This window comes from Amblyraja radiata, chromosome 26 (assembly GCF_010909765.2).
Source record: "Amblyraja radiata isolate CabotCenter1 chromosome 26, sAmbRad1.1.pri, whole genome shotgun sequence".
Taxonomy (NCBI): Eukaryota; Metazoa; Chordata; class Chondrichthyes; order Rajiformes; family Rajidae; genus Amblyraja; species Amblyraja radiata.
Genome location: NC_045981.1, coordinates 7,588,227 through 7,603,638, shown reverse-complemented (window position 1 = coordinate 7,603,638; position 15,412 = coordinate 7,588,227). Strand labels below are relative to the sequence as shown.

General features: G+C 43.6%; 1 protein-coding gene across 1 annotated transcript in view; it reads left to right on the top strand.

Annotated features, from left to right (window-relative positions):
• Positions 1–9,225, top strand: part of ern1 (endoplasmic reticulum to nucleus signaling 1) — a 59,728-nt gene extending 50,503 nt beyond the window's left edge. Inside the window, exons 17-22 of the mRNA XM_033044116.1 lie at positions 350–549; positions 1,364–1,511; positions 4,136–4,263; positions 4,417–4,540; positions 5,521–5,588; positions 6,941–9,225. Coding sequence (XP_032900007.1) covers positions 350–549; positions 1,364–1,511; positions 4,136–4,263; positions 4,417–4,540; positions 5,521–5,588; positions 6,941–7,162 — 890 coding nt within the window. The 3' untranslated portion in view covers positions 7,163–9,225. The remainder of the gene's footprint in view (positions 1–349; positions 550–1,363; positions 1,512–4,135; positions 4,264–4,416; positions 4,541–5,520; positions 5,589–6,940) is intronic.
• The last annotated feature ends 6,187 nt before the right edge of the window (positions 9,226–15,412 follow it).

Genomic DNA, 15,412 nt, shown 5'->3' with positions numbered 1-15,412 from the left:
AGTGGCAACTCTGGAGAAAAGGAATAGGTAATGCTTTGGATCGAGATTCTTCAGCTGAAGTTGAGGCCCTTCTTCAGACTCCAGCTTTATGTGTCTACCTTCAGTTTAAACCAGCATTTGCAATTCCTTCCTACACTTCCTGACCTGATGCAGGTTCACAGGTAGTTTATGCACGTACCTTTTTTATTTCTAGTTACTTGAAGTGAACTTAAATTCTCAGCCAGTCATAGCGGGATTTTAAACGTTCTCTGGTTTGTCGGACAGGTAACTCCACCGCTTCGGAGTTTGAATGCTCGTTTAATTTATGTTGTCATTTAAAAGTGTGTAAATTGCACAAACTTTCCCTCAGTTCACAGAGACCTGAAACCGCACAACATTTTAATCTCCATGCCCAATGCCCATGGCAGAGTGAAGGCCATGATCTCTGACTTTGGTCTGTGCAAGAAGCTGGCAGTGGGCAGGCACAGCTTCAGCCGCAGATCTGGAGTACCCGGCACGGAAGGCTGGATTGCCCCGGAGGTGCTGAACGAGGACTGTAAGGCAAACCCGGTGAGCTCACCCCAACATCTGTATCATTCACATGCACTACGGGGCCTGTTCGCTCCCAAACAGCTGATGGAAGAAGTTCGGAAAGGGATTTACTAATATGCAGCACAGAAACGGGTGTTAAACAAGTTGATGTAATATGTGGAGAATGAATATCTTAAGGTGGGATGTTAACCCCCGCATTGCTGTGTGTGTGAACGTTCTGTCCTCAGTAACACACGTGCAGCAACAGGTCACTGGATAAGTGGAGATCACTTAGGAGTAGCTTTGTCACACAAAGGGAGGTGGGTATATAGAACAGGCTGCCCGAGTTGGTAGTTGAGGCAGATACAATACTAACATTTAAAAAGCATTTGTTCAGGTACGTAGACAGGTGAGGAAGAGAGATGTGGGTTGCACATGGACAAGTGGGTCGAGTGCAGATGGGAATCTTGGTCGGCATGGACTAGTTGGGTTGAACGACAGAGAGAGAGAGAGAGAGAGAGAGAGCCTACACCAACCATCGATCACCCATTTACATGAAAGCTACCTTCATCCCATATCAACTTTATTTTCTCGAATGGAACTGCAGATGCTTGTTTATACAGTAGATAGACACAAAGTGCTGGAGTAACTCAGTGGGCCAGGCAGCATCTCTGAATGAAAATGGTGGGTGAAGTTTGGGTCGGAGCTGTCGGACTGAAATAGTTTAGTGCCCTGGTCTCTCTCTTTCCCTGTGTGAGTGTCCCTGGTGTCCAAGAGCAGGAGTGTTCATCACTCAGCTGTAGTTGACGTGGGCAGAACCGTTTGAAACAAACGTTTACTTGCTTCTCCCCAGACGTGTGCGGTGGACATTTTCTCTGCTGGCTGCGTGTTCTATTATGTAATCTCGGAAGGGAGTCACCCCTTTGGAAAGGCCCTGCAGCGACAAGCCAACATTTTACTGGGTGTCAGCAACCTTCAATGTTTCAAACCAGATGCACACGGTGAGTCTGAATATCGGGCTCCGAATGAAGCTCTTTGTTGGCAATGTCACGCCCTCATATATTGATTTAAATTGTAATTATGGCCACAATGTTAGAAAAACTGCTTTGTTCTTGTCAATCTCTAAATTGATAATAATAATAATAATAATAAATACTTTATTGATCCCCTCAGGGAAATTCAGATGTCCAGAGGCCCCAACCAACAAACCCACAGATACAAAACAAACGCAGACAGGAAATACATAGAATATAATGTGGACACTACCTGAGAGCAATAAATACTTAAAAAGACCAATAATTAACAATTAAAAATTAAAAATTGCAAATTGCATCCCCTACAGCCGAATTATAAAATCTAATGGCTGCAGGGGTGAAGGATCTCCTGAACCGCTCCGTTCTACAGGGCAGGGAGAGGAGCCGGTTGTTGTTCCGAGTGCTCTTTTGACTCTCCAGAATTACATGGAGGGGATGCACGGGGTTTTTCAGGATGACCTGCACCTTGTGCCTCATACGCCTCTCAAGCACCTCCATCCCAGAGTCTACTCTCCCCTCCAGCACTGAGCTAGCTCGTTTAACCAGTTTGACCAGCTTCTTGTAGTTTTTTGCACTAATGCTGTTGCCCCAGCAGACAACAGCGTAGAAAATAACACTTGCAACCACAGTGTTGTAAAACATGTGCAGCATATCATTACACACATTGAAGGATTTGAGCCTTCTGAGGAAAAAGAGTCTGCTCTGGCCTTTTTTGTAGAGGGAGTCAGAGTTGACAGACCAGTCCAGTTTGTTATCAAGGTGCACTCCAAGGTATTTATATGTCTGCACCACCTCAATGTCAGCCCCTGCAGCGTTGACCGGCTGAAGGGGGAGCTTGGACCTGCCAAAGTTAACCACCATCTCTTTAGTCTTAGTTGTGTTCAGGATGAGACAGTTCTCTTCACTCCAGGCACAAAAGGAACTGGTCAAGTTCCTGTATTCCTCCTCCTGCCCGTTCCTTACACATGCCACAATCGCTGTATCATCTGAATATTTCTGTACGTGGCATGTGTCAGACTTATAGTTAAAGTCTGCTGTATACAGGGTGAAGAGGGGCCAGAACCGTTCCCTGTGGGGCTCCAACATTGCACACCACTGTGCCAGACACACTGTCCCCCAGCTTGACAAACTCTGGTCGACCCGTCAGGTAGTCGTATATCCAGGAGATAAATGTGGAATCCACCCCCATCTTCTTAAGCTTGTCATTCAGAATCAGGGGTTGGATGGTGTTGAACGCACTTGAGAAGTCGAAGAACATAATCCTCACATAGCCACCGGGTTTGTCCAAAAAGGAGTAGATCCGGTGCAGCATGTAGAGGACTGCGTCATCCACCCCAATGTTCTCCTGGTATGCAAACTGTAGTGGGTCGAGTGCGTGCTGGACTTGTGGTCTCAGTAGACGAATGAGTAGCCGCTCCATTGTTTTCATGATATGGGATGTAAGGGCCACCGGTCTCTAGTCGTTGATCTCGGTCGGCCGCCCTGCTTTGGGAACCGGCACTTGTTCTTGTTATTGATTTAAATTGTAATTATGGCCACAATGTTAGAAAAACTGCTTTGTTCTTGTCAATCTATAAATTGATGTCAAGTACATTATTGGTGAATACAACCGCAAAATGTAAAGAAAACAAAAGAACAGCAGAGCAGTCATCTGGTCACCAATGGTATATTATTAGTTTTAAGTAAAGAATGTGATAACAACAACAGGACTAGCCAACGTGTACTAATGAAAGGGATATCACTTTTGACTAACCTGACTGTGTTTTGAAGATGTAATTGGTAGACTGGGGAAGAGAGAACCAGTGGTTGGGCTGCATTTCAGAAAGCCTTTGACCAAACCCCATGGGGCTTGAGGTACATGGATAGGAATGTATGGGCCAAATGCTGGAATGTAGGATTAGCGTAGACGGGCGTTTTGGTTGGCATGGACTGGTTGGGCCAAAGGGCCAATTACCTTAATGTACAACTCGGGTCCACTTAAGAGGTGAATGTGCAAAAAATGTGAAATCACATCGGCCATGAACTATCATCCTTTGATGTCCGATCAGCTTAATCTTTGCAGAAACCACATTGATTGAGCCTGGTGTTTCTAGAAACAGAAGCGTAGAATATGGGTGCAGGTGGAGGCTATTCGGCCCTTCGAGCCAGCACCGCCATTCATTGTGATCATGGTTAATCATCCCCAATCAATAACCCATGCCTGCCTTCTCCCCTTGATTCCACTAGCCCCTAGAGCTCTATCTAACTCTCTCTTAAATCCATTCAGTGATTTGGCCTCCACTGCCCTCTGTGGCAGGGAATTCCACAAATTCACAACTCTCTGGGTGAAAACATTTTTTCTCACCTCAATCTTAAATGACCTCCCCTTTCTTGTAAGACTGGCCCCTGGTTCTGGACTCGCCCAACATTGGGAACATTTCTCCTGCATCTAGCTTGTCCAGTCCTGTTATAATTTTATATGTTTCTATAAGATCACCCCCTCATCCTTCTAAACTCCAGTGAATACAAGCCTAGCTTCTGTCGTCAGGAAGGCAGCAGTGAGAGATTGATTTCTCCGGATTCATTTACTAGTAATTCGTTTTATTTTCCAGACGATATTATTGCTCGTGACTTAATTCAAGAAATGATAAACATGGACCCTCAAAAACGCCCCTCGGCCAAGTGTGTCCTGAAAAACCCTTTCTTTTGGAGTCTTGAGAAGCAGCTTCAATTTTTCCAGGTTTGCTACTGTTCCATTCAACACCGAGCCGAGTGTTTTATTTCGCAGGTCGTACATGTTAATGAATTGTGTAAGCCTGAGTCATTACACCAGGTACAAGATGTCCAATTGTTGCACGCCAAGATGAAGTTATCTTTGGCTTAATCGTTACAGGATATCAGTGATCGAATAGAAAAGGAACCTCTGGATGGACCAATAGTGAGAGAACTCGAACGGGGAGGGCGAAGTGTGGTTCAAGGTGACTGGAAAGAGCATATCACCGTCCCTCTGCAGACAGGTGAGCAGATCATGTGGATTGTGCTGTAACTAAATGATTAATCTTAAACTCTGCTGATTCATCCCAACCACAGTTTTACACAAATTGCTACTCCTTTTCCTTTCCTCTGTGCTGACCCAGGTTTAATGGGATCAGAGGTATATGTTAGCGGCACCAGCAACTGTTAAACTTTGTTATCCTGGGTTTTATTTCAAACTGAGATTAGAGAAGAAAATAGATAATGAAAATTTACTGGAGTGAAAGAATACAGCTAGGGATGTCTGATAAGATGGATACCAAAGTGGCCAAGCTATTAATTACTTTGCAAATTACCAGTTCGAAGTAGATGAAGAAAAAACAATCTGATCTGAAAAGAACAGTCGCATCTGTAGAGAAAATAATATTTTTTTGGGGATAGACAATAGACAATAGGTGCAGGAGTAGGCCATTCGGCCCTTCGAGCCAGCACCGCCATTCAATGTGATCATGGCTGATCATCCCCAATCAGTACCCCGTTTCTGCCTTCTCCCCATATTCCCCTGACTCCGCTATTTTTAAGAGCCCTATCTAGCTCTCTCTTGAAAGCATCCAGAGAATCTGCCTCCACCGCCCTCTGAGGCAGAGAATTCCACAGACTCACCACTCTCTGTGAGAAAAAGTGTTTCCTCGTCTCCGTTCTAAATGGCTTACTCCTTATTCTTAAACTGTGGCCCCTGGTTCTGGACTCCCCCAACATCGGGAACATGTTTCCTGCCTCTAGTGTGTCCAAGCCCTTAACAATCTTATATGTTTCAAACTCTGCAGACAACAATTCTCAGTCCTCATTCTGCACCTGACCAGCCAGCTCCAGCTGTTGCTGAAGGTGGGCTAGCGTGAGTCAGCTTTGTGTGTTTGCTATCAGATCGCCGTTCACACACGTCAGTGAGGCTGGTTGGTTTGCGATAAGGATGTAAAGCCCAGTGTTTGAGATCGGTTCATCTGAAACAATCTTCTCTTTGTAGATCTCAGAAAATTCCGATCGTATAAAGGGAGCTCGGTGCGAGATCTGCTGCGTGCAATGAGGAACAAGGTACCACACAGTTAGTCAATGTCAGTTGTTCTAAGATAAATCAACTGATCTAAGAATGATCTATTGTATCCTTGAATAATTGCAGTTATGTCGCTTTCAGGTCAGCTGTTAAAATGTAATTACTGCTCTGACTCGTCAGGGGTCAGCTGGCAGTTGAATTCATTTGTGAGATGTGTGTGGAGCAGGCAAGACCCTCATTTATTGCACAACCTCATTGCCCCTCTGCTGAAGGCACTCCCATTGGATTCCAGCATTTAGGAACAATGATATATCTCCAAGTTGGGATGGGGTGAGACAAAGAGCTGCAGATGCTGGAATCCCGAGTAAAACCCAGAGTGCTGGAGAAACTCAGTGGAGCATGCAGCATCTGAGGAGTGGATGGCATTCCCTCCACAGATGCTGCCTGACCTGCTGAGTTCTTCTACTACGAGTTTGGGTTTTTTAAACTCGGGAGAGCTCTTGGAATGAACTCGTACCGTGGGACAGGGCTTTAAGTGCGGGTGAAGTAAGGACATTTATTAGAGGCATAGAATTATACAGCATGGACACAGGTCCTTTAGCCCAACTCGCCCCAGCCAGGCTGGTCCCATTAACCTGAGCCCTGACCATATCCCTCTGAACCATTCCTATCTGTACCTGTCCCAAGATCTTTCGCATATTGTTTTTGTAGCTGTCTCTACTACTTCATCTCGAAGCTCGTTCCACCCAAGCAGCTCGTTCGGGAAGGGACAGAGAGCAGCACTCCTGTGTAGGTGGAATAGAATGAGTTGTATCTCGGCATGTTCACCTCTTCAAGGCAGCCCAGTTGTAGAGTGACTTTGAGAAGCAGATCTCAGACCGTCTGCAGGAAAATAAGGGAACAGAGACCTGGAGCAAAATGCTTAAAATATTCTGTGACAGCAAAATGATTGGAAGTGAATAATTTTTATTGGATGGGTTCAGTGATGTGTGTTTGTTCCCCATTCACCATGTAGACACAAGCTGCTGTGGGTGAGTTCATTGGGACAGGAGGGGCTGGGTTTGTTGTTAAAGGTGTTGAGGCTGAGATATCTGTTTGAGGATTAGGAAACAAACGTGCCAGGAGTCACGGGTAAATTGGTGACACAAAGGGTGGTGGGTGTAGGGAACGAGCTGCCAGAGGAGGTAGTTGAGGCTGGGACTATCCCAACATTCAAGAAACCGTTAGACAGGTAAATGGATAGGACAGGTTTGGAGGGATGTGGACTAGTGTAGCAGGGACATGTTGGGCTGAAGGGCCTTTTCCCCACACAGTATCACTCTATGACTGTCCGTGTAAGGGAAATGTCTGTTTTCCTGGGTACTAAGTCTTGCTTTCCCTGTTTTATTTACAGAAACATCATTATAGAGAATTGCCCGAGGATGTACGTGAGACTCTGGGCTCGGTCCCGGATGAATTTGTTTGCTATTTCACTCTCCGTTTCCCCCACCTGTTACTCCACACATACTTGGCAATGCGGATCTGCAGCCAGGAGAGAGTGTTTCATCCGTACTACTACCAGGAGGCAGCGGAACTGAGACAGTTGCCACCGTCCGTGACTGACAACTTCCAATAGACCAAGGGATGGAAGGTTGAAAGGGAAATGTTTCAGTTTGTAAATGCATTCCAGCTACGAGGCCTTCAAAGGGCAACGTGGCAACGTGTGAAGAGACTACTCCTTGCGGTCTGACACTTACAAAATAGACATGTCGACAAGCCAAACCTCAAAGTGTCTACTAAAGCTGCAGGATAATCTGAGGCAGAATGTGAATGTAGTCCTCCAGTTAATGGAGCTGCAGTTTGACTGCCTCTACATCTTTAATACAAGTCAATATTTTCCTCACAGGAAGAACATTTTTTTTTTATGAAGTAAAACAAAAGTCCTGGTGACAAACGCCATCAGTTCTGGGCTGTTCCGTGCTTTATTGTTTCGGTGAAGAAGGAGGATATCAGCCAAGTTATAATCCTGAAGTATAAATGTGTTTCTTGGTTACGGCTGCTCCTAGGATTGGAGCATGTCCGACACCATTGTGGATCAATTTACTTGAATGGATAGGGCAGATCAGCACAGTATCGTGTGAACCACAACATTTCTCAGTCCATTGATCATTTCCCATAAACAGGACAATGAACGACTAAATCAGCAGGAGATTGGTTATCCAGACAAAACAATGAGCCCATTGAAAGCTGTGCTTTCAGACCTCCTTGAGTAGAGGTTTGTACTGGGGCACTGTCCTTATTTAGTCTCAAATTTATAGCTTTATATAACTCTGCACTGTTTGTGATCCTTTTCCATCTTTAAGTCCAAATACAGGTGATCATTCCCTAAGTTTACACTCGAGTTGAATGACAGTGTTCTTCACACTCTTATCCATGGAGACAAAGCAGTCCACATGCCTGTTTAAATGGGGGCAACATGTACCAAAGGCTTGTTACCCTGTGTATCTACCCTCTGCCCGCTCGAGCTGCACACAGCAGCATATCATGGTCATAGCAATGCACGTGGATTGGCTCCACTGGCATTACTTACCCTTCTCATGTTAAACACATGAACTACTGTATTTTCAGATAAAACAATAGACAATAGGTGCAGGAGTAGGCCATTCGGCCCTTCGAGCCTATTCAATGTGATCATGGCTGATCATCCAAAATCAGTACCCCGTTCCTGCTTTCTCCCTATATGCCCTGACTCCGCTATCTTTAAGAGCCCTATCTCGCTCTCTCTTGAAGGTATCCGGAGGACCAGCCTCCACCGCCCTCCACACTCACAACTCTGCCATCCTAAATAGTTTCTCCTCCCTCTTTGTTTCCCTCCCCAAGCTCCCGTGCACGGTTTCTGATCTGAGGCAGCACAAAATCCAGGTGTAGTGTTCATCGGGACAGGACCTTGCGGCTACCAAGCAAGCGTATCCTATCCTTTGTGTACTATTGTCACTGTGTGCTACCTGGTCTCTGCTTGAATACCCTCTGACAGAAGGGCCATGATCACCACCTCACACGGAACATAAATCCCACTGCTCTTCCCAGTGGCAGCAGTCCTTGTTGTAAACAAAAGATGGACACAAAATGCTGGAGAAACTCAGCGGGTGAGGCAGCATCTATGGAGAGACATTTCGTCGCCTATTCCTTTTCTCCATAGATGCTGCCTCACCACTGAGTCTCTCCAGCATTCTTTATCTACCTTCGATCTGTTCCAGCATCTGCAGTTCTTTCTTAATCAACTGGTAGTAAACTATCTGTGTTTGGGACTTTGAGTGGGGAACGGTTATTCACAACACAGTGCAGTCTATGTTTTCATTATCTGCATAATCTTTTTATGGTGCTGATAATTAAAAGGAGTAATTTATTTATTTATTGGGGGGGTTATCTTTATATCTGGTGAGTGATAGATTTAACTTTATAATGTTTAATGTATGTTCAGAGCTGATTTTAAAGTACGCGTTTTCTGCATAGTTTCAAATTTATTTGTTTGCAATGTAAGATGTTTCTGCTGAGTGTTAATATTCTGTTGGTTTGTTAGTTGTGAAAAATAATGTGAAAATAATGAGCATTGCCTTAACTCTAAGAGTATGTGTAATGCGATCGGGCTTGGTTCCTTTATATTTTGGCAATTGCACTAAACGATTTAATCTGTCTTTAGCTTTAATGGTTCATATGAAGCAGTTCCATGGATATGATTCATTTTGTTATACATGTCATGAATCTGAATTGCTGATAACTAACGATTTTCCATTCTGAGGTCAGTAGAATAGTGATTTAAGCATTCAAAGTGCATTTGCACAACCCGTTTCTCCCTCCATCCCTCCAGTGAAAAACATTGCCGTTACTAACATCGTTTCACCTGTTCAAACACACTTACATTTCTGAAAATTTCAATTCTGACACAACAGCTTTTGTCATGTTTCTGGTTTATGGACCTTGGATGTGAGCAGCCATGATGTGATGGGGTGGGCAGGGGGGGCAAGCTTAATAGCCCTGCCCCACGGTACGAGTTCATTCCATGAGCGCTCCCGAGTTTTAAAAAAATCAAATACAGTGAAGCTCTTTCTTCCCAATAACCCTTTCTGGCTTAAGCCCTCCCTTCACCACCTCCAGTTTAAATTCCATTTGGAATATTTTGGAGGACCAAGAAACCAAGAACCAAGAAGAAGAGCGGGTACGTCGGAGCTCAGGGACTTCTCTTAGCGGCTCGTAACGCTAATGGCAGGTACTAGGGAAGGCTCGCTAAGACTCGCTAACGGCAGGTAAGCACGGGAAGACTCGTGAAGAATTTTCAACATGTTGAAAAATGTCCACGAGAGCCCCCAGTACCGACGAGTGGCCATTACCGTAAATCTCCGAGTTCGAATCAGGGCAAACTCGGGAGAGCTCTTGGAATGAACTCGCACCGTGGGACAGGGCTTTTAGGGAGTAAATGGTCCACGCCTGCCCACCTGTTCAATCACATACAGCTGGATGTAAGCTGCAGTCTGATCCTGGCATCAAGAGTCAAGAAGGCTTTATCGTCATGTGTCCCATATAGGACAATCAAATTCTTGCTTGCTGCAGCACAACATAATATGTAAACATACTACATAATGGGAGAAGAAAAAAAGATCAGTGTGTATCGTCAGATGTGATAATTTCACTACCCTACACATACACACTAATCCTTACATGCTAAGCAATTAGTTCATGTTGAATAAAGACATTCTGTCTTAAAATGTAAAATTAGTTGAAATTGCATCTTTTACTTTACTTCCACGATTTGATCTGTTAATTCCCAACATGCTGAACGGTACTGCAGGGGCAACATGCTACTAGTGGAGTATTTCTCCATTTGTATGAGACGGGTATTAGCTGCCAGTTATCAGCTTTCCTGCTCAATATTGCAAAACGTTGACTGGTAGCCACTTCCTTTCCCAACAATATCCTGGTTTGGGGAACGTGGACATGTTGCCAATCAGATTGAGACCATCCAGACAGCTGGTTGACTCTGTCCCTTAGCCCACTGGCAACATTTTCCCAAGCGATTGCTCCCATGTCCTTGTGCATTAGCCTCCTGCTCCTTTCAACCTATTCCCACTAACCTGCTGTACAGCGACTTCTCTGCCTGGCCTCAGAGACAGCTAATATCGGTAATGGTTCACTCTCTTCCATACAGTTGTCTACTTTAAAGCTGATGTCACCACCGCTCTAGGTTGTTGGCCTCCGACTACAGCCTCTCCTCCAAACCCCTTGGTTTAGTTTCAGTTCAGTTTATTGTCACGTGTACCGAGGTACAGTGAAGAGCTTTTGTCGCGTGCTAACCAGTCAGCGGAAAGACAACACATGATTACAATCGATCCATTTACAGTGTATAGATACATGATAAGGGAATAATAACGTCTAGTGCAAGGTGAAGCCAGCAAAGTCCGATCAAGGATATCCGAAGGTCATCAAAGAGGTAGATAGTAATTCAGCACTGTTACTCTGGTCCTGAACTCTCACCTCTCAATCCACTACATTGTTTCTGAACTTCTTCCATTCAAAAGCCCTCTGGCCCTGTCGTTCACTGAATCGACTTTTTATTAAATTGATAATCATGTGCTGGGTATTATGATCTATCTTCCCCTTCATCTTCAAACCATTGCAGCCTTTACATGGTTGGCCAAACCAATCTCCCGAAGGGACCCTCCATTCCTGTTCAGCTGGGTGATGTTCACAGCACCCACAGAATTGGCTTCTCCTGCTTACTGAAGTGTCCACTCGTTGGTTGTAACATTCTCACTCTTTTCAGATTTTGCCAGGGCCTCACTATCCCTCTCTCTAATCCTCTCCAGCTCTCCAAGACAACCACGCTCTTCCTGTTCCCAACTTCCGAGCATCCTCTATTTAATTCTTTCCGAACCACATCTAGTCTTTCCTCACTCTCTCTAGCTTTTGGTTATCATTCTTAATATTGTCTTGAGTTTATGTTGAATTATCTTTGGCAATGACTCTGTAAAGTGCCTTTTGACATTTTACATGGTAAAAACAATGTTGTTAATGGACATGTGCATTGATAGGACAGGTTTAGAGGGATATGGCTTTGGCGTGTTGGTTAGCACGGCACATTGGGCTGAAGGGCCTGTTTCTATGCTGTATGACTATGTCTTGGAGATGAAACATTCTAACATAAATGAACTGGCAGTTAACAACAATAACTTGTCCTTGCCCAATGTAATAGAATTACAGCAGCATGTACTGATCACGTAAAATAATTGATGCATAAATTCCCTAAATTAAAGCTTACAGTTATAATACAGAAGGTTTCTGTTCCACGTGGCAAGTGAATGTGCTTTCATTGGATGTTCTAAGTCCACAGAGTTTGTAGAAGAATGGGAGTGGTCCATTGATGTCACAGTCTGCCATCAATTAGCTGTTTAGATGACTGGTGTCTACAGTAGGTAAACGCTTAATTCTAGTTGACTTGTCCTCAAATAATCTGACAACAGTGCCTTTATGTGGCCGTGATTAGAGTGATGGGTCTGTTCAGGAAAAACAACGAACGGCTGAAACTACAGCAGTCTGTGGCCTACCGACAACTGAAACGACAAGCTCATTAACTGCTCAACCATAGACATGTGGCAACAAGCAGTTAAGTCCTTCTGGAGTGACTGAGCAATGAGCTGGACCGAACTCATGAATTTGTCATGTGAAGTTTACCGATAATATGCAATGTTTATAAAAATAGTATCGGCTGCTGTGAAAGGAAGCAGCAATTCTAATTACGTTATTGTGCGAGTACAAATCTGATCCAATGAAAAGATATGTAACCGATACATGTTTTGGTATGAATTGTGAAAAGCATGAATCATTTTGGATGTGTCCAAGAAATAAGCAACTGCTGAATGGAACTTTTTTACTGGATTTCTGAATTATTTATGAATTGTTTTAGACTTGCACAATTGCAATGGTAAATCATGCTTTAAAATACTGGGAATGTAATTTTTTTAATCTGTTGCTCTGGGTTAATGCAATAAAATATTGGACTATATTCTTCATTAGTGTAACTGAAGCGCATGTGACCAATTGTTTAAAGCTAAGAGCTCGCCAATGGAGTTCATTTCAAGAATTTCGTAGCTGATGGTACCCCCGTGAAGTCCCGTAGGCATTTATTTGCTCAGGACCACAGTGCATTTAGTACAGCACAGGAACAGGCCCTTCAGCGCCACACTTGTTCACGCCTAACAAGATGCTAAGACCCATTTGACTTGGGTGCTAAGCATAATGTTAAAATCAGAAAAAGGCACAAAGTTTTGGAGTAACACAGCAGGTCAGGCAATATCTCTGAAGGACATGGATCGGTGACGTCGCTGAACTGCTGAGTTACTCCAGCACTTTGTGTCTTTTTGTAAGCCAGCATCTGCAGCTCCTTGTTTTCACGTCGTAAAATGAGAGCCTGTCAACTCTAATGACATTTTTACCTCTTATTGTGGGTCTCTGATGATGTTGGCTGCCTTTTTGAGGCAGCGACTCCGATAAATCTCTTCGATGGTGGAGAGGTCAGAGCCGGTGATGGACTGGGCAGTAGTCACAACTGTTTGTAGTCTTTTCTGCTCCTGGACGTTCAAGTTGCCGAACCAGGCCATGATGCAACCAGTCAGTATGCTCTCTACAGTACACCTGGATCATCATGGCTGATCTATCTCTCCCTCTCCACCCCATTCTCCTGTCTTCTCCCCATAACCCCCGACACTCTTACTAAACGGTTCTAGCCTACTGTACTGAAAATATAAATATCAATGAAATATTTTCATATCTGAAGGAAATGTTTTAATTAAAATAGTTGTGGGATCCCTAAATAAGAGGCCATCTGTAAGAGATTAAATAATAGAAAGAGAATCTGTCACTCAATTTCTAAGTACGACCCGTGTTAGTGGGAGACATATCAGGATTTAGGCACAGCAATGATGAAGGACCTGGACAATCCTTTTCCGAGTTAGCGTGGTGGAGCAGTGTTCCCAGGCATCTGCTGCCCTTGTCCTTGCCGGTGGTAGAGAACATGGGTTTGGAGGTGCTGAGACTGGTATCTGCAGTTGTAGATTGGACACGCTGCAATCCTGTACACTTCTTCAGCTAGGCTTTAGCCGCAGTTAGTTCCAAAGCACAAACCCCATAAGAATCACCCAGCGTTTGGATCTTCTCCTTAGCTTCAATTTAATGTTCCCCTTTTCTGCATTGATGCACCAAATAATTACCGTTATTGCCGGCTGTGAATGTGACATTTCATAGCTTTCAAACAAAAGATATTTAGTAAAAACAGAACTATTCTTTCCCAAAATTACGTAACAAAGTCATCTCCCAAAATGCATGAGACACAAACGTGTTTACGGTATTATTTGTAAGATTAGGTTTATTGATTATTTTTGTACATGGTTTCAAAAATTACCAAAATATCCCACCGCAAGTTCAAACATTTAATTCAGAACACAAAATTGAAACTAGATTATAAATGGCATAATCATATTAAAATTGGCCTTCAAGTTCCCCATAAGGTCTAGTCTGGCTACAAGTCCAACATTATTTGAAACAACATCAGCCAATCTTGCACTAAAGTGCTCCTTAGAATTTAATAAAGTGCCTATTTCCAAATTTTAACTCTGGAATCTTGGATTAACTGGGTGAAAGATTGACATGTAGTTAGATGAGATATGTAGAGATATTACACAGACGTCATCGGCTATTTAGCTGTCAACAATATACAGCAAATTCCAGAATTTGTGTTCTAGAGATTATATTTGATGAAATCGGGTACAATCATCTATCTGACCACATTCCTTGTATATTGGGTTACTTGACCAGCGGCAGCAATATTTACTGGATTTCCCTTGTTTAGAAAATATATCACAAGGAAAGGTATGCTGGGATTCACTCATGTTACTGAATTAGAATTATTGCTTTTCTCCACCAGAATCTAAAAGTAATATCCTAATTCTGGGATGAACTATTTCCCAATGTTATTTTAGATTCTGCCCTGATCCGGCAAGGTTAAATCTGTTACTACTTATGGTTTGAGTTTTTGCCATGACATTATTCTCCTCGAAAACCACACCAATCATAAGAATCCGTTGCAATGAAATTCATTTTAGAAATCGCACCAAGTAGGTTAATAGAAATGATCTTTCTAATAATCAAATTAGTTGTTAATGAAAGGACGCCAATGGTAAAGATTTCAATGTCAGGATTCAACGGTGGAACTCAACATATACAAGTAGACCAGCTCTCATCATCAGCATTTACACTATTGTATCACTCCATTTGCTTGTCAGCTTGAGATAACTTGAAGTCAGTTGTCTAGAAACACATTGCTAATACAGGCTAAAATCCTACAACATAAAATAGATAGCCACAAAATGCTGGAGCAACTCAGCGGGACAGGCAGCATCTCCGGTGAGAAGGAATGGGTGACGTTTCAGGTCAAGACTCTTCTTCAGACTGGTTTGGGATAAGGGAAACGAGAGATATACACGATAATGTAGAGAAATAAAGGGCAATGAATGAAAGATACGCAAAAAAGTAACGATAAAGGAAACAGGCCATTGTTAGCGGAGAAGCGAGTACAACTTGGGTGGGGGATAGAGAGAAAGAAAATGTCGGGGTTACTTGAAGTTAGAGAAATCAATATTCATACCACTGGGCTGTAAGCTGCCCAAGCTAAATATGAGCTGCTGTTCCTCCAATTTGTGTTTAGCCTCACTCTGACAATGGAAGAGACCTAGGACACAAAGGTCTGTGTAAGAATGGGAAGGAGAATTAGTGTTTAGCAACCGGGAGATCAGGCGGGCTGAGCGAAGGCGTTCGGCGAAACGATCGCCCAGTCTAT